We start from the raw sequence: 18,505 nt of genomic DNA, 5'->3' as shown, positions 1-18,505 counted from the left end.
GATGAGGCAGTATTGCATCGTTTAAAAAATATAAGTTTTTCTTAATTTCCTTAAAAATGAAAATTGTTCATTTCCTGAAAAATGAACATTTTGGAGTTAGGTGGTTTCCTCCCGACAGCAACGATATGATGGTTTATACAAGAAAGTAAATTTGGTGTACTGTTGCTAACTCTGCAACAGTTACAAATTCACAAACACATGAGGACTCAGATAATTGCTTTTTCAGAACAAATGGTGCCACGTGGAGCCCAGCATGCAAAAGTGGAACCGGGTGTTTGGATGACATAGCATGTGGTTTAAAAAAAAAAAAAAGTAGTAAATAACAGCCACTCTTCTATAGTTGGATATTAAACGCACATCAAGTCAGAAGGCAACAACCCAAGTTCTGATAGTGTCACACAGTACAATATCAGGACTCCGTCAAGAGTACAACAGGGGTGAAAACTCTCAACCTGGCGTTTCCTGTTACTCACAGTCACAGATACAGAGAGTCATAGTATAAACCCTCAGCTAATGGCGACTTTAAAGCAATTTAAATAGGCCTACCGCTAGGGATTTATGAGACAGTGACACACACACACGAATAGTAACCACCTCATTCCACACCTGAATTACACACCCTAACCCTAAGAGCAGGCCAATACTCCCAGATACATTGTGAGGCAGCACACCTGTCTAAGTTGTGAGATTGTAGATCGGCTATTTGAACTATTTTAAAAACAGACAGACAGACAGACACACAAAGCTGTGCATTGGAGCGGCTGCACCGCTCAAAAATAATGTGCTGGCGCAGGGGTAAAGTTCCCACCCACAACCGCTGAAACTAGGGGTTTGATTCCTCCATGGTGCCTCTGGCTCTGCCAGACGCTCCAAAGTAAACAATTGGCAGTGTTCGCAGCTGGGAAGCAAAGTGCTGAACGTGATCTCTTTAGCTGCTATTAGCAACTCCTACAGATTGGTCAGTGTGCCTGTACTGTGGGGAGCATAACTGGTTGGGATAGTGTTTCCCTCCAAATGTGTTATGTCCTCCTGGTGAAACTCCTGCCTGTCATTTGAATAGAAGCGGCTAGAGACTTCAAAGTATCAGATGGGACATATGTTTGTTTACACTCTCCCTAATGAACTAGTAGGGGGTCAGCACCAACAAAGGACTACAATACCAGGGGAAGAAAAGTGTTAAAAAAAAAGGAAAAAAGAGAAAATAAAATCAAAATAATTTGCTAGACTACGTTGATTAAAAGCAGATTCTTTGTGCATCGGCCTGGGGATAGTGGTGGCAGGAGGCAGAGTAATTAAATCGAATCTCTTGATAGCTTAGTGTTGCAGAACAAAATAACCATGTAAACAAAATGTGTGGCAGGGCACTACTTATGCCAATAGCATGTTTTTACGCTCACCTGCACGAGTAAAACAATTCTTTACAATGCTTTATATAATTATTGAGTGGTGCTAGCCACTGCTATACGCAGCAATGTGTGTCTGTATGTATGTCTGTCTCTGTATGTCTAAGCACGGAAGCACGGAAATAGTTCCTTCACCACCAAGTGTCACAGTAGCACAGCCACACACACACACACACACACACACACACACACACACACACACACACACACACACACACACACACACACACACACACACACACACACACACACACACACACACACACACACACACACACACACACACACACACACACACACACACACACACACACACACACACACACACACACACACACACACACACACACACACACAGTACAGTACAGTACAGTACAGTACAGTACTCTGATTTTTTACTTTTTTACAGCCAGGAGAGAATAAGCACTTTTGTCCAGCGATTTACCAGCCATTTTAGGGATTGTACCCAGTAGCCATCTAGTCACAAACACGTCTGTCAGCCCTGATTCTAACTTTCAAACTCCATGTCGGGCCATGAGCATTGACACTGCATATTGTCTTGATTAAAGGATTTCTCTAGAAATTTAAGGAGCAGATGATTTATGGATTTCAATTATGCTAAGCAGAATGAGCTGATTTTAATACATTTCAGAGTGACAGAGCTGCGAGGTGAAGGCTGCCGCAAGGGACGTGATGACTTTTATTTTGCACATGAAAATAAGTATGACTCGACTGTAAACCCCTGCAGGGAAAATAAACTGTAGTTTATGGCATTTATGGCTCAATTTCATGCTTTTATATAAATTGAAACACATTAGCACAATAGCCAATAATAATAATAATAATAATCCATAGCCAATGGATTATCGGAAGAAAACCTTGAATCAAACGTGTGCATTTACAGATGCTTACCGTGTAATTCACATCTATTTCCCCCAGGACCCAGTCCACAATAAGTGAGCTTGACTCTTGGAATTACATTGGTTGGATTAAAGCAATGGAAGGACTTTGTAAAAGCACGTATTAATCAATTCCATTCAGGGTTAGAGATTAACCTTTTTTTCGTATATATTCGTAATTTCAATCCAACGCACAGACCGCCATTGACATACTGTACATCACGTTGCGTTCTCAGTGGTTTACGATAGAGGGCGCTCTTCCGCAACCTGTGACTTCCAAAGAAGAGTACACCCAGAAATAACGTGGTCTAAATCCGAGCCTAATAAAAAATAAAATACATTTTTCTGGGCTTTCTATTCCCAGACAGCCTTTCACCAATCAACTTTAGCTATTTTCCTTAGTTCCTCAGTTGCATGACTAATTGAATTACTGATCAATATGTCACCTCACATTCCAAGAAGGAAATAGAGGGTAAAATGTTTTAAACAAAAACAAATTACCCCCAATTTCAAGTGAAACAATTATTCAATTTCAGACCTAATCTAATTCATTTAAAGGAATTGACCCCAAAACCAAGGAGGTGTAAGTTGATTAAGCGTACCATTCCACTGGCAGGAGAGACATAAACATGCTCATCAATGTGCGCATTAGCGGATGAATTAGGGGGGGGGGACGCGTTGAAATGTGACTACGGGTCTCCACTGTGTGTCTCTTAGTTCCAAGCTGATGAGGCTGACAGTGAGCATAATTACCCCACACACACAAGAGAAGAGAAGAGAAGAGAAGAGAAGAGAAGAGAAGAGATAAAAATAAATAAAATGCAGCAAAGGCTAGTACTCCACCTAAAAAGTAAAGAAATGATGGAACAGTAATAGTATTAAGTCCACCAACCTGAGAGGCAGATGAAGGTCTTGTAGTCTCCCTGTCCTCCAGTAGCCAGGAAGGGAATCCGCTTCTTGGTTCTGCGCTTCACCTCCACTGCCGCCAGCATCTTCTCATCATGAGGTGTAAACACCTCCTTGTTGATGGCCGACTTGGCACTCATGTCTCGAGGCGACTAGCGATGAGCAGCTGACAAAGGGGTAAGTCGGAGGGGACGAGAACCACTCTTCACTGAAGCGGAGGAGACAGGGAGGGTATGGGCAAGAAGCAATATGTGAGATTACCGTTAAGGAAAAGGGATGAGACAAGCCACCTTCTAAACATTGTTACACATCAGGACACTGGAGGCCCAAATAACATTGTGAGCCAAAGAAATCAATGCCTTTTCAAGCAAAAACAGGCTGTTTTCTAGTGGCCAATCACTCCCTTCCTCAACACTCGTATCCAATCTCATTTCACACAGTTTCTACAGCTCGCTGCAAATGGCACTATAAAAGAATGTAACGACAGAGGCGGGAACCAGCTCCAAATGTTAGGCAGGCCTCCCTGTTTCTGTGCGTTTGCGCCAATCTCCAAACTTGTCTCTCCAAATGCCTCAATATTCTCCTTATAGGCGCTTCCCCAGACGGCAAGATGAAATTACTTTAACCGAGATTGTCGATGTTTAAGTCTTGCCAACAGATAGACCAGCAGTGGTATTTCTATTATTACAGTCATCTAGGCTGGTGAATTTGTCTCACTTGGTGACCGACACATGGCATTGGGGACAGAGTTTGTCACCGGCTGATGGTGAGTTTGCAGGATGCGGTCATAAAAAGTGGGTTAATTAGGTCCAAATGCTCTCAAGAGGACTATGGAGCTATATCATTTTCTCAGCCACACACACACTCGAGAGACACACAAACAACATTACACACACGGCCTTGCTTTCGATGCACCACTCTGAAGTGTGTAACTGTCACTTTCAAACAGTGGATGAATCACTCTGCTCTGAGGCATAGCAACCCAGGCTGAAAAACAATGCCCTCATCAAATTGGATTGCTAATAAACAACAGACCGCAAATGCTAAGTTGTTTTCTGAAAGCCCAAGTTAACTTCAAAGAATCATCCAGCCACACATAATGCATTGTTTCAAATCTTTAATCGATCTGCGGGAGATATTATAACTACGCTTCCTCCCCGCAAATATATAAGCTAGCAGGATATACAGGCTAGCAGCTGACGGCTCCCGTGTTGTTTCGACTCGGTGCAGACATGATGCAAAGGTATCGCATTTGGGTTTAATACAATGCATTATTGACAGATGCATTAAAATGTAACCAAACTTTTCCACCCGTTCCACCCACGGTGCAAGTTACCATGAGCGTCAGACCACCGTGGCCCAGTCAGTTTAGAGTTTATTTGTCCAGTCTAACTTCGAAGAGAGGGAGAGAAAGAAAAACAACAAAAGATAGTCTACTTGGCAGCCCTTGAGCATGCAAATTTATGTTAGTCGCAAACTACAGCAAGTCGCCTTTGTTTTAAATTGTCCCCCATTCGCACGTCGGCAAAGCCGTTCACACCTACGGCTGGAGATGCACGTTTTCAATACCGGCGGCCCCGTCTCACCGTGCTGCGCGCATTACGTGATTAAATAAAATATGGTATCGGATTGGTGCGGGGCGTACTTGCCGATTCCGATATGACCAAATAAGGGCATATCGGAGGGCATTCCGATACAAGTATCGGTATCGGGACATGCCTAGCGACAGCTCACCATGGACAGCGCTCGAAGCTTTAGAGATACAAGGCTTTGAAAATCCTGTTATAATGGAGGCTCAATTAAGCTGGATTTAAAAATCCCATGCACATACTCTACAGTGGGGGGGACACGCAACAGGCCAACATCACGCGCACCAAGGCCCGCCCCACTCGATCCTGATTGGAGGAAGGCCCCCTCTATCCTGATTGGATGAACGCTTTCTCTTGTGGCAGCGGTGGCCGAACGGATAGCGGCGCGGTCTAGATACCGGAAGGTTCCCAGTTCGAATCAGCCGTCCGACACGTTAAAAATTACCACCGCTGAAATGCCCTTGAACAAGGCATCAACCACTACGATGAAATGTGTTCTATGAGCAGGGCCTGGCTGGAAACAAGTTCTTGAGCTTAGCCCAGATACCCTGGGTAAATATAGATTGTGAGATTATACAGGTAAACCCTACTGGAAACATACATTGCAATATAGGCTAAGGCTTTGATCAATTATGCATGCATGTGAAAACTTAAACTTGGAGGCGGCACAATTCACGGTGTAGAAAACTTTTACTTGAATTATCACTTGAAAATTATGCAATGTCTGTTCCTGAGGAAGAGGCCTTGGTGGATCGGACTCTGTTTTTCCTACGTCTCTCTGTCTGTCTCCCAGACTATCCCTCTTTCTCTCACAAATAGGCTAGGACAGATGGGCCCTTCAAAGATGCTGGAAGAATAAACAGGACTCAAAATGAGTGGCATTAATTATCTGGCATGTAGCCCATTTAAATATTGTGCATATTTATTATTTAAACTTTAGTACAGTAAACAGTAATTGTTTGATCCTTGTCTCAAGGGAATGTAAATGTAATGAGTACTGGAGTACTGGAGGAGTATTTTAAGTCTGAAGAGTAAACAAAGATGGGAGCCAAGATTTTGCGGAGAGTAATTGGCTAATATAGTCCTGCCTTCTCAAGGAATCTTGAAAACCTCCAACATAATTATCTTGAACAGTATGTCAAGGAAACAGATCCACCCTCTTCTCTTCCTTGAGATAAGCTGGGACACCTGTTCCATACTTGACCTGCTGTCAAAAGCATGAAGCATGAAGTGAGTTAATGTTATGTAATATCCAAGACTCCTCTGATAAAGCAAAGAAAGACATACTTTGTGCAGATAAAATGGGTACTGTACAGTAACTGTTAACAATCACTGAAACTGCTGGAACATTATAGCAAACATCAAGGCTTTGTTTTGAATATTTAAGCATTTCATATTTATTTAACATGTTCACTGGTGACAGCTCTTCCTCTCCATATAGCAGCTGGAGCCTGGCTTTCTGCATAGCGCATACTGTAACTGAGCTCTAAATAACTGTATGTCTATGAAACAAGATAATAGAAATGAATTTGTGAATGGTGGCTGGTCTTGGTCATCTGTCATATTGAAGGGAATGCTGAGGTAATGCTGAGCTCACCCCTGGCAGCTCTAAGCAGGAGAATATCTCCCCCTCTCCTTCGTGGTCCTCCAGCTGATGTAACACCAACACCCCCCACCCCCAATCACCCTGCAAGCTGTCACCAGCAGAGGAGAATCTTGAGCTTCTCCATCACCTCCCGTCTCTTCAGGTGGCCAACTGAAGCATGACTGAAGGAGAGTGGGGGCAAAAGGAAAGAGTGAACAGGCGACTCCAGGCAGTGAAAGGCAGCCTGGGTTGTGCCACTATCACAGTGGTGGGAATCGTGGGATCAAGGTTGTTGCTGTGCTGGTGAAAACGACACATTTATTTTACTGCTGCTTGTCACCCAATTTTCCAGAAAAGCCCTTTTCAAAAAACACTTCATTAACTGGGGCTGTACCTTGCCAAGGAGTGAAAGGAGAAATCTATGTTCCTTCTCTTTCCCCAGGCTCCCCCCTCAAACAGTGCATTAATGTGAAATGTGTTGGGGCAGTGCAATATGTTCAGCGCCTCAGTCTCTGGGGGCCTCTTTTGAGGGGGACCTCACAGGGACCTGCCACAGCAGCGCCAGCAACAGCCCGGTTCCAAACACCCAGCTGAAGGATATGGAGTGTCATCATGGCCTGAAAGGCCAAGACTGGGGTTAACATCAAGCCACTTCCATATACTTACTTATATATATATATATATATATATATATATATATATATATATATATATATATATATACTTAGAAAGACTAGAAGAGCAATTTCAGAGGAACCATACAGGTTTAATCTTTCTGAATTAGAAGTCTGTTGCTGGCATGCTTCCTGTACAGTCTTGGTGAGTGCTTGCGAGTTCCTCAGAGAGCCATCTGCAAGTGAACAGCAGCGAGCTAAGCCACAGTGAAGGGCTTCTGAAGCCTGATGGGACAGTGAGGCAATGGACTTGTCTGTCTCCCACACATTGAATATGTGTGTGATTGAATATGTGTGTGAATCTTGTGATAGGCATGGGGGAAATTCAAATCACATTCCTATGCCTTATCTTTCATTCACATTCCTTGAGAGAACACCTAGCAGCACTCAACAGGAATTAAAGCTCCTCCTTAGCTCTGCCGAGTGTGTCAGAGAGAGAGAAAGAGTATCCACACAGGATCGCAATTATGTGGAAAGGAATATCTATAGTAGTGCCAAACGGAATGCTGCCGTTTTGGACAACGACACTAGGAGTGCTGGATGACTCAAGACTGCATGGGTTCCAATGCCAGCTAATAGCAATGCTGTTGCAATTATCTCAATGTTCTCTTCCAACTTTCATTTCTCTCTTTCCTAAACTTGTACAAAGAAATAAGGAAGAAAACAAGCAAACAAAGCTTTGATGGGCAGGAGGAAGTGGTTAAAGACATGTTGAGTAGACAGGCACTAAGGGCTGTTCTGGTGTGACAAGAACGGTGCTGAAAGCCCAAGTGTGAGACGAAAGGACAAGACTCCTCTGTGGGGGTGAGACGAAAGGACAAGATTCCTTCTTCTCTGTGAAGGAAAGTAGCCTAAACAAAAGGTTTCTCAGATGACTGTACCTCGAGTCGGGCACAAAAGTGGAACTGTACTATAATCTCAATACCACCTACTCGTATAACTGTATATATAAAATTATAAAATCAGGGCCGAAAGGGGGAGCAGACCGAAACAAAAACCAGTCAAGCATGGTTCATCGGTACGACATGAAGCAGTGCAGCATCACTCCATGCTATGCGGCTTCAATAATGGTAGCTGTCTGGATAACTGACTCAACAAGACAGACAACATGATCCCTGTTCTGGCAACAGTTCATCCGCCTACAGCTGACCAACCTTGGCCTCTCCCTATCCTCCCACCTTCAATCCGTCACTCCCTCTCTATAGAACATAGACTAAAGAACGGATGGGCTCCATTATACAAGAAAACACTCATGCTTGCTCTCTCGGCTCAGAGATCTTCGAAAGAAATAACGCACTTCACCTCATCTGCAGCCTCTTGACCTTGTCTCTCCTCCCGAGGACGCTACTACAGTATATGGACTGTTGGAGGAAGAGAGATACAACATACAATAGAGGAACCTTTTCCCCATTTCATCTCATAAAACAATGGAGCGATGATGACATTGTGCATGTGCTCTCAGTGGCAGCATAAGACATACAGTAGAACTGTTGTTGGGAAGGACTGGCTCAGGGAGAAGCACAGAGTCATTCCAAAGAAGACTCATCCTTGACAAGCAAAAACACTTTAGTCGTAGGACATTTGGGACACTGGAGGGTGAATAGCCTTGTGTCCTTAGTGTCTTCAAGTTATTTTGTTGTACAGCTAGTCCTAACATTTCACACTTGCTGAGGACAATTCTCTGTGGTATTTTAAAAGCCGAGTTAGGAAAGTCAGTAAATGTAGCCTATTTATTTTACCAGTATTTCAACATAAACTGTCTGCAGCGTTCCATTTGCTCTGGGACCAACCAAGGTTGGTCTCCCTCTCTCCCTCTCGTAAAACTCTCTCCTGGAACACTCGGATTTGGTCCGAAATAAATAACTGTACTACAGAAAGCACAACTGCAAAGCATTCAATATTTGTCTGTAATGTGAAATGTATTAGGGTAGTATAGTCATTTTTCAAAGATAATAGAGCCTGCATTGAAATACTGTTAAGACTTGTTCCCACTATGATTATTGCAAGAACAACATTTCAATCACCTAAGGATCTTCATCAGGAGATAAGATGTATGCTACATGAAGGAGATCTTCATGTAGCATTATTTATGGGTTGGGTCTCACAGAGACTGACTGGTTAGGTGCAACACTTAACCCAATTACAATCAAGGGTAATCTGAATACACACAAATTGTTATACTAATCAAATAACATCTGAGATGCAGAGCAAGTATAAGCAATGTTGCAAATGAAGATAATGTTGAAAATGGTGGTGTGTTAAGTGTAGGAAATGTAAATGAAATGGCCCCAATATCTATCAGATCCACTTTACAGCAACAAGGTCCAAAAATTACTCCAAAAATCATTTGAACATACAGTATCTCATCTCAGTCATCTGTCATGCAATATGTTAGGAATATCATGATTGCATATGTCATGGGCCGGTGTTAATCACACTATAAGTCATGAGGATAATATGGGAAACTAATTATCATCCTACAAATAACAGAACAAGTGCCAAACTTATCCATAACGTAGTGTAAACACTGCCCAGAAAGCTACATTTCTCCCTTGCTCTAAAGTTGAGTGAAGGTTAAGTGATTGCACCTGACCTGTCATTCTCTCTGCCAACTAGACGTGGTTAGACGAAACCCAGAAACCCATATACTGTACATTTATGAGGGCATTATTCATCCATTATTTTTGCTGATCTTCTGTTTGTCTGTATGTGTGGAGTGGATGTACATGGTCTACTTTCTAATTTATATAGTACAGTTCATTTAAGTTAAAATACTGTACAAAGTATACTGACTGAGATGGGTAAACACCTGTTTTTCCATCCTGATTCAAAATGCTACCAATCTTATCTTTGTCCTGCAGAACATCACAGTAGCCTGTGTTACTAACAAAATTGTAATGCTCACACTGACAACACAGACAAGCTATCACTTGGTCTATCACATTAGACCAAAAGTTTTTCAAAGAAGTACTGTTTGCATGACTCCTACTTGTGGTGTGGACTGCAGACTTGCAATTAAAATAAATCTAAGGTACATTTTGAACAAGGCAACAATGTGACTAACGCATATCGACCCAATAGCTATCTCTCTGCCAATGATGACGTCTAACTGTCGTCTTTAGAGGCAGGACAAGCAAGGACCATGAATGTATTTTTCAGGATGAAGGTTCAGTGGCATCATGGACTCAGGGAGGTGTTAGTGGCTAAACATGAATCAATGAACAACAGCTAACCCGCAAAAATGTATGGTAAACAACATTTTTGGAAAGTGTAACAGCAGACCAGCGATGGCAGAGTGTGTAATAGTCCATGGGCCAGACCAGAAGTGAGGGACATTTTTGGTGGCAAAATCTCTTTGCTACCATTTTGTTTGTTGGGTCCATATAAGTACTTTGAGACATGATAGCATTTTCAAATGAGTAGCTTTAATACTTTTTTGGGACAATCATTGTTTCCTCATTAACTCCCATTATATGCAGAGTAGGATTTTGTGCAGTTTACTGTGGTATATGGTATATCGCCCACACTCAACAACACCCGCGTAAAAACTGTCATTGCACTGACACTACAGCCGCCTCCCGTCCAGACTCAAACAATATCAATATCAATAATAAACACAAACACGCCACAAGCACCGACACCCCCGCCTAATTTGTTGCCAGGTCTATGAAAACAAGCCCAGAGAAAATGCCATTCAACACGCTACTTACAACTCGCTTACAATTCGCGGACCTGGCAACACTGCATCCTGTTTTCCCATTGGCTACGGTTGCTACAACACGCATTTGCACTGCATCTTGGGAGCAACACAGCTTAATGTAGGGGTCACCGATTGCTGTGCTACATCCCCCTCATGTTCTCACCACCCCGTTCGGCTACACCACACACACTAACCTACACAATTCTCCACATGCAACACAGGGCCCTTATTGGCTAGCCCCCTCACATGGCGATCCCCACACCCGAGGCGCATATATGGATACGAACCACAACAGCAACACCACACGCACACGCGCGCGCTGCAACAACAAAAAGCTACGTACAGTGTGTGTGTGTGTGTGTGTGTGTGTGTGTGTGTGTGTGTGTGTGTGTGTGTGTGTGTGTGTGTGTGTGTGTGTGTGTGTGTGTGTGTGTGTGTGTGTGTGTGTGTGTGTGTGTGTGTGTGTGTGTGTGTGTGTGTGTGTGTGTGTGTGTGTGTGTGTGTGTGTGTGTGTGTGTGTGTGTGTGTGTGTGTGCGTGCGTGCGCGCGCGCGCGCGCGCACGGGGGGGAATTTGGATCGCCGCGCGATGCAGCGCAAATTGCACTACACTACACAGGGCTCGACAGTGCGACTACCTACTCGCATTTGCTACTTCACATATCACCGTGCAAGTTGTACAATTCACTTTGTAGCACCGGTGCGACTACACAATCCGATCTTTAAAGCTAAACGTTGCGCAGTTTACATCCAAAAGAATGTGTCACTCTCTCGATTCTGCACCGCTGCTGGAGAAGTATAGCACTGTCGAAGGCAGCGCAACTAATCCCCCCCCCCCCCCCCCCCCCCCCCAGCGAGGGAGGAGAGAGAAGAGAGCGAGAGAGAGAGAGTGCCAGTGGCAGCCAGCAGCGATGTAAGATGAGCCTGTGCATTTCACGCTTTTCACCCTATATAACTTCAACGCATAGGCAATCAAGTCAAGCCCATTAATTAATGACTGCTGTGTAGGGCTGACGATTGCGTGATGCTTCTATGTACAGGATTCTATAGGTCACCACTTTTGGTGTGACACACACACGGCTCCTGTCTCTGTTTACAATGCGCTGTCAAGATTTTGGAGAAGACTGATAGTTCCTCCTTTAGTCATTACGCTGTGGAAGTATTCACAATACACTACTTTTGGATTTATTGGGATTGGCAATTTGGGGAAAGGAGGAGGAGGAGGTGATCAAGCTCCACAAGACCACATTGGTGGCTCAAGGCTGCATTTATTTCCCTTTCTTTCCCTCTCGACGGTGCATGGGATGATGTGACCCCCTCCAGCAGGCTAGGGAGCCCCGCTCAGGTTAGCGGAAAATGACCGCGGGGTGCGGGTTGCCAGGTTTTTTTATAAGTAAAGTATTCAAAACAAAACACATTAAATTCCAAAACATATATATATAATAATATATTTGAATTCACGTCATATTTTGCGGCATTTTGACCTACTTTCTCTGTTCATTGTCAATGGCAAATATTGACACATGTGGGGACTAAAGCTGTATATAGGATAGGAGGGCCCTCACACACATGATTTCATAACTTTTCATCGTGCTCCTAAAATAACTTGCGTGCTACTTGGAAAAATGCTAAGCGTCGAGCCCTGCTCACACACACTACAACACGCTTAAAACTCGCGGACCTGGCAACACTGCATCCTTTTCTCCCATTGGCTATGTTGATAATTTGTTGCCACGTCTATGAAAACAAGCACAGAAATAATCTACACCTGGCGTGGAACAAACGGGACGAACCAAGGCGCATATATGGATAACAACAACACCAACAACACTACGCGCGCACGCGCTGCAACACAAAACAGCTGCATACAACGCGTGTCACTGTGGACTTCTGTACCTGTGGACTTCTGTATCGCAACGCGGGGCAACGCAACTCTGGGATGAGCGGGCCGAAGGCCCGCGAAATTCTAGTATGTTACAATTAAGTTTGATTCACACTTATAATTACACACACACAAATTCTATGACATATAAAAGTATGCTATAAAAGTATATAAACATGTAGGCCTATAATAGTAATAAATTAGCATAATTAGCTAATTATTAACCCAAAACAAGAAATTACTATAACTTTGCTTCACTTAACTTAGAAAGGTGATCTAAGAGTCTAAGTCTATTTTTGTGATGTTTAGAAATTAATCTGTTACCATGGTGCAATCATGCCACCTATTATGCAAATTTAAGTCTAAATTTAATCTAAGTCGTGAAAGAAATGAGGTCAAAATAAGGATATTTCTACATTTTTCACATTTAGTCAAAGATAATGACCTGTCACCCTTATGGGGTTCCTAGCAAGATGTCCCTGAGGGCTTAGCAGTCACTACTTATTGAAATGACCAGTTGCCCTCTGAAAGACCTGAGGAAACAGCAGTCTTACCTCCACCACATCTAGTGGATATCCCTATCTGGTCAGCATATAACTCAATCCTGGCATCTGAGAAGCCTTTCACAGAGGTCTTCGTGCTTTGCATTTGATTGCAGCTCTACCTCATGAATGGCAAACACTGATAACAGTCTTGAAGCAGACACAACGGATCAACTGCATGATCACTGGAAGACCGATAAGCTTGGACGCAACACCATAGTTAGAAGATAGTTGGCTTGATGGAGCCTGGAAATAGGCACATATAAAGTATATGGCCCTACCACAACAAGGCATATACTAGAAGCAAAGCACAAGAATAGGGCTGTAGAAGCACACATGTCCTATTTCCCAACTAGAACGGTTCATGTGCAGAGTCAGCGTAGCTGGTTGAGAGCATGAGCAGCAGGCCATGCTACTACAATAAAATCCTGGAGGAAGATAAAAGCCAGTAATCCAAAATTCCCTCAATGCCTTGGGGAACTTCACCTTTCTTTTCTCAATGTGATATGCAAGTACGTCCCCTCTGATTCCCCTCTAAAAGACAAGAATTTATCAATGTACATTTCATGTTCAATAAGAATCAGATCCCTGTGCCATTGGGTGGATAATGCACTTCACATCACGAATGTCACTGGAGGCCTTGTGGACATTATTCAGAGGAGAGAGCAAGGTCATACTCAAAATGCTGTCCAACCAGAAGAGGACTATATGACTTTGGTTATGTTGATCATAACCAAAGATCATATGGCCGTCTCCATATATACACTGACCTCATCAAACCCTGGATAGCCATACATGGAGAAGACTGGATCATCACCTAGATCTGCATATATGGAGCTTCAAAACTAGAGCTGACCTGTTCTGACATTCCATATGTTGATCCTCCCCACCCGTCCTTCCTCTTCGATGTCTCTCATTTGACTGATACCTGTCCATTCAAACTCTAGGCTCCTAACTGATATGACATATCTTATTCTTATATGTATGCTTATTTTAGACTGGATGCAGGGGCCACCAGCACAAATGGCCGTGCTGGAACTTATGGCCTGCAAGTGTGTACGGACCTGCAAGCTTTCAGATTGCTCCTGCCTTGCCAACAAATTAAAGTGCACAGAAATGTGCAAGCTATAAACCTGCAGCAATAAGAAGGAAGAGGAGGAAGATGAAGTGAAACTGATTGATTATGTGATGATAATGATGAAGATGATGAATACTGAAGAATTGATATTGATATGACACTATGACAGTGATGATTATGATGATGTTCATTGATTAAAGTGAGTGAAAGACATATACTTCTTCATTTTTCCCTCTGTATGACATGTTTTATTCAAAAAACAGTTAGGCGATTTTTCATTCTGTGAATCTATGGTTGGTGTCTTTGAAGGCTGATAACTGCAACTAAGCTACCACTTGGGAACTGCTATCATGTTGAAATATTATCTAGAGGGATATAGACCTTTTCAAAAAAACATGATAGCATTTGCCACCTTGAATGTCCCTCACTAGTGAAAATTCTGTTCTGGGCCCAAGGACTATAAACAGCACAAACACGAACAGAACATCCCATTCTAATAGTCTTCCATCTCACCAGTGAGATTATTATCACAACAGCAAAAACAGTAACTTGGCAAATAGCTTGAGGGATTAACTGGAACAGTTTTAAGCTATACTTGCATGGTCGGAGTGAGTTGATATATTAGCAAATAACCTGAGGTAAAACAACACTAATAACAAACAAAAAAGCACCGTCTCATGCCTGGCCTTGGTACTTCTACATAACATTTGTATTGGCAAGATGTTTGTATGAAAAGCAGAGCTATGCTTGTGGTCACCGGACAGTGTAGCTATTGTCTAATGATGTCACTCTGGCAGGCGTAGATCTGTTTTTGTCCATCCTTCATTATATGGGCCACTGAAGGCGAGAACGCTTGTTAGTTAAGTCTGTCGGCAACATTGAAGAACGTCTGTCTTCTAGTATAGTAAAAGATCAATGGATATGCATAGAAAGAACAAGCTCTGCAGGTTTTTTTAAACATTAAGCAGCCTGGCTGCTGTAACTGGATGCCAAACGTACATGCAGTACATGAAAATAGGCTTATCTTTTATGAGATACCAGATGAAATCAAGCCTTGGACCCGTTCTAGGTACAAGTCCTATTTTAATAGATGGGTTAGTTTGAGGAATGAGGAGTACACCACAGTTAATGTGAACCAAGCACCCTGCCTGCCCTTAACCTGTCACAGAGACACGAGGTAGCTGCTCCCTGCAGATAAAAAAAAATCATTTTTTCCTTTTTTAACACCTTTGAATGAATCCAGTGCAAACACACACAGTGCACATAAGGTCAATTCAGACCAGACATAACAGCAGCAAATTACACTTACACCATCTCCGTTTAACCCTGTCTTATGAAAGATAATAGCCTATTGTTTCGCTTTAACAATTGACTAGTCTCATGGGGAAATAAATGCCCCCTCCCACCCCTGCTTTGAACATGACAGGACATTTCAAGCATCAATAGAAAATCCTGTTGCAGATGGATTACAGAAAGACAAATATGAACATAATGATCATCAGCATGATAAAACTTTCACTTGCTGAGGACCCATCATCACCCTTAAAACCCTGAGTATCAATGGAACTATACAAATGTAACCAAATGGACCCATTGATTGGTTGTTACTGAAGGTCTGCAAATGAACAACACAGATGATGAAGTGTTAGCTTTTTAGTTAGTTAGTAGCCTAATCACACAAACAATAATCTAACACCCTTTCCCCCCGCCATATATAGCTATACTGGAGTTGGAAAACAGCTAATTATTTTCTTGTGTGACGTTGCCAGGGGATGACTGAAATATTTGCAATTCCATTGGAAGGGGACAAGGCTCTCTACACTACAGTAGGCTAATGTCAGACCTCTGAGGTAACAGTCAACAAGGGTTGCATTAGTTTTAGCATTCCATGTGGTGGCATTCCGAAACTGAGAGGCAGACATTGGCATGTCGCGTCTGTGTGATGATCAATAAACAATATATTATTTACATTACATATCCTATATATATATTTTTTCGTTTTACTTTTATCAGAAAAGGCATGTCGTCACTGACAGGCCACCGATATTACACAATTTTGTTCATAAATTATACGTTTGCTGGAACGCTCACACAAACACTTATTCTTTTCCCACAGAATTGTCGACGCACACGGAAAGTGCGCGTGGCAACATAGTCTTAAACAGGTAGGCTATATGAAATGTTTTGTATGTGCCAAATTATGTTTACAAATTTGTACTTTAAAATGACACTAAACTATATGAAAACAAACGGCCACAGACAGACTCACCACTGTGTTTTGGCGACGTGTTCCACGTGTGTTTCCTCCTTCAATAAAGTGTCCAGCTGTCAGTTGATCAACTTTAAACAGCCTCGTCGTCTGTGCTATCTATTCAAACCAAACGAGCGCATTTCGCACATAACATCGCGCTGGTTTCACTTGCCGAAGAGTTGTTGTTGGTCTCCCTCTCTCTCTCAACGTGGGGCAGTTTGTTAGTGTGTTACTTGCTGCCTCTGCGGAGGGGCTCCAGCCAGCGCCACAACTGAACTGACTCACTGCTGTCTCGATGGAAAATCAGTAGCAGGTTCCCAGCAGGACGGACTCAGCCGCCAATCACACACACAGCGCTGCTACGTAGTCTGTTTGTTTCACACACTGTCTTATCAAGTGCAAATTCTGTCTAAATCAGGGATTTCCAACCTTTTTTTTCCACCCTCTATTTTGAAGAATGAAGTAGCCTACGAAGGACAAGGACCCCGGACATATACAGTAGTGCTTTTTGGGCTTGAAGCCTATACTAGTCTCGTGTGCTTGTCTTTGCAATTGATTGTATTCAATCAATCAATCCAGTTGACTATAGGACCCCTATTTTTTGTTGTTTATCACTGGTGCCCGGATGTAAAGCACAGAGTCGGTATTAACGATGGAAGTTAGAGATTCATGCCCCACCTGGCTATGCCGTACCCGTGTCAGAGTACCCGTTCCACCCTGTATCTGTCTCTCTGTGTCCCTTTATTCCTATATATGGAGTTCTGTGTCAGGCATGCCCAAATATGGAGTGTTGTGATGTCAGAACAGGCCAGCTCTGTATATGAGCCCATGGGCAGGGGCCCTGTCGACACCGGGCATTGCATTCCCTGTGGGGGTGTGTCGAATTTGAAGTCGGTGGGGCGAACGGTTCTCGAATTGACTCAGACATGCCCAAATATGAAGTGTTGTGATGGCAGAACAGGCCAGCTCCATATATGGAGAGGGATGATCAGGTCCAGAGCCCAGGCTGAGGCCTTGTGCTGGTTCTGGACAAATGGCTATCTGACGGACTCCCTGTGGGGGTGTTGAACTGGTTGTTGGTGGTGCGAACGGTTCTCGAGTTACGTGGACGTACACACGTACGTACATACACGACTTGGTACATTTATAGATAGTCATGATATCTCAGGGACACAAATCTACACTGAAATCTTGTTTCATTGCCCAGGGTTATTTAATCCATTATATTATAGCGCCCATTCGATTCATAAACACGGACCCCTTTTCCGGACGGACCGGCGGAAGTTGTTGATGTGTGTGTAGCAGCTGGTGTAACAGAGTTAGAAATAAGCTTGTATTAATTTCTACAAAATCACTCTCCACCAAATACACAGACAGACACAACCCGTTACACTAGCAGCTAACAATAGCCACACCACTCTAGAGTCGATCGACAACAACGGGAGACAAGAATAAATCTATCGAGACTAGCGACTGGACCGCGGAGCGCCGTCTAACACAGGATCTTTTTTCATAAAAAGACGGGATGATTTAGATCGAGTTATGAACGTTTTAAGATTTTCGTTTTCATCAGCTAAACAGGGGAGGGAGTTTTCCGATGACGTCTAACTCTTGAGGATTCCCCAACAGACGCTCCCAGGCTGTGGAGCCATGCGATCCGTTCTCATATCAATAATCTTCGTCTTTTGGACAATACCTGGGCGTCGGGCGTTACTAATAGAAAGGACAAAGAACTTCGTCCTGGGCGATGGGAGTGTTAATTCGGTGTTCAGGTAAGGTGCTCTATGAGTCACTGGGGTGCCCTGAATTGAAAACATTTCTAATCGTTTTGAGTTGTTTATAGGATATCCTGACCAATAAATGAATAGTTGGATTACCAGGTTTAGGCCTAGACCAGAGCTAAGTACTTAAAGTACAACTGCTTGTGACTAACTTGCTGGTCCTGGATTTGTTAGACCACCATAGTGTCATGGTCTATCTATACTACTGCCTGCAATA

The 18,505-nt window shown here is 43.1% G+C and overlaps 1 protein-coding gene across 1 annotated transcript in view; it reads right to left on the bottom strand.

The window, feature by feature from the left end:
* Positions 1–17,197, bottom strand: part of stxbp6 (syntaxin binding protein 6 (amisyn)) — a 70,596-nt gene extending 53,399 nt beyond the window's left edge. The window contains exons 1-2 of the mRNA XM_079528540.1: positions 16,526–17,197; positions 3,195–3,416 (exon numbers count right to left, since the gene is read on the bottom strand). Coding sequence (XP_079384666.1) covers positions 3,195–3,348 — 154 coding nt within the window. The 5' untranslated portion in view covers positions 3,349–3,416; positions 16,526–17,197. The remainder of the gene's footprint in view (positions 1–3,194; positions 3,417–16,525) is intronic.
* Positions 17,198–18,505: the final 1,308 nt, after the last annotated feature.

The sequence above is a fragment of the Electrona antarctica genome (assembly GCF_951216825.1).
Source record: "Electrona antarctica genome assembly, chromosome: 18".
In the NCBI taxonomy this organism is placed as follows: domain Eukaryota; kingdom Metazoa; phylum Chordata; class Actinopteri; order Myctophiformes; family Myctophidae; genus Electrona; species Electrona antarctica.
The sequence above is the reverse complement of the archived record's forward strand: the minus strand, read 5'-3'. Positions and strand labels throughout refer to the sequence as shown.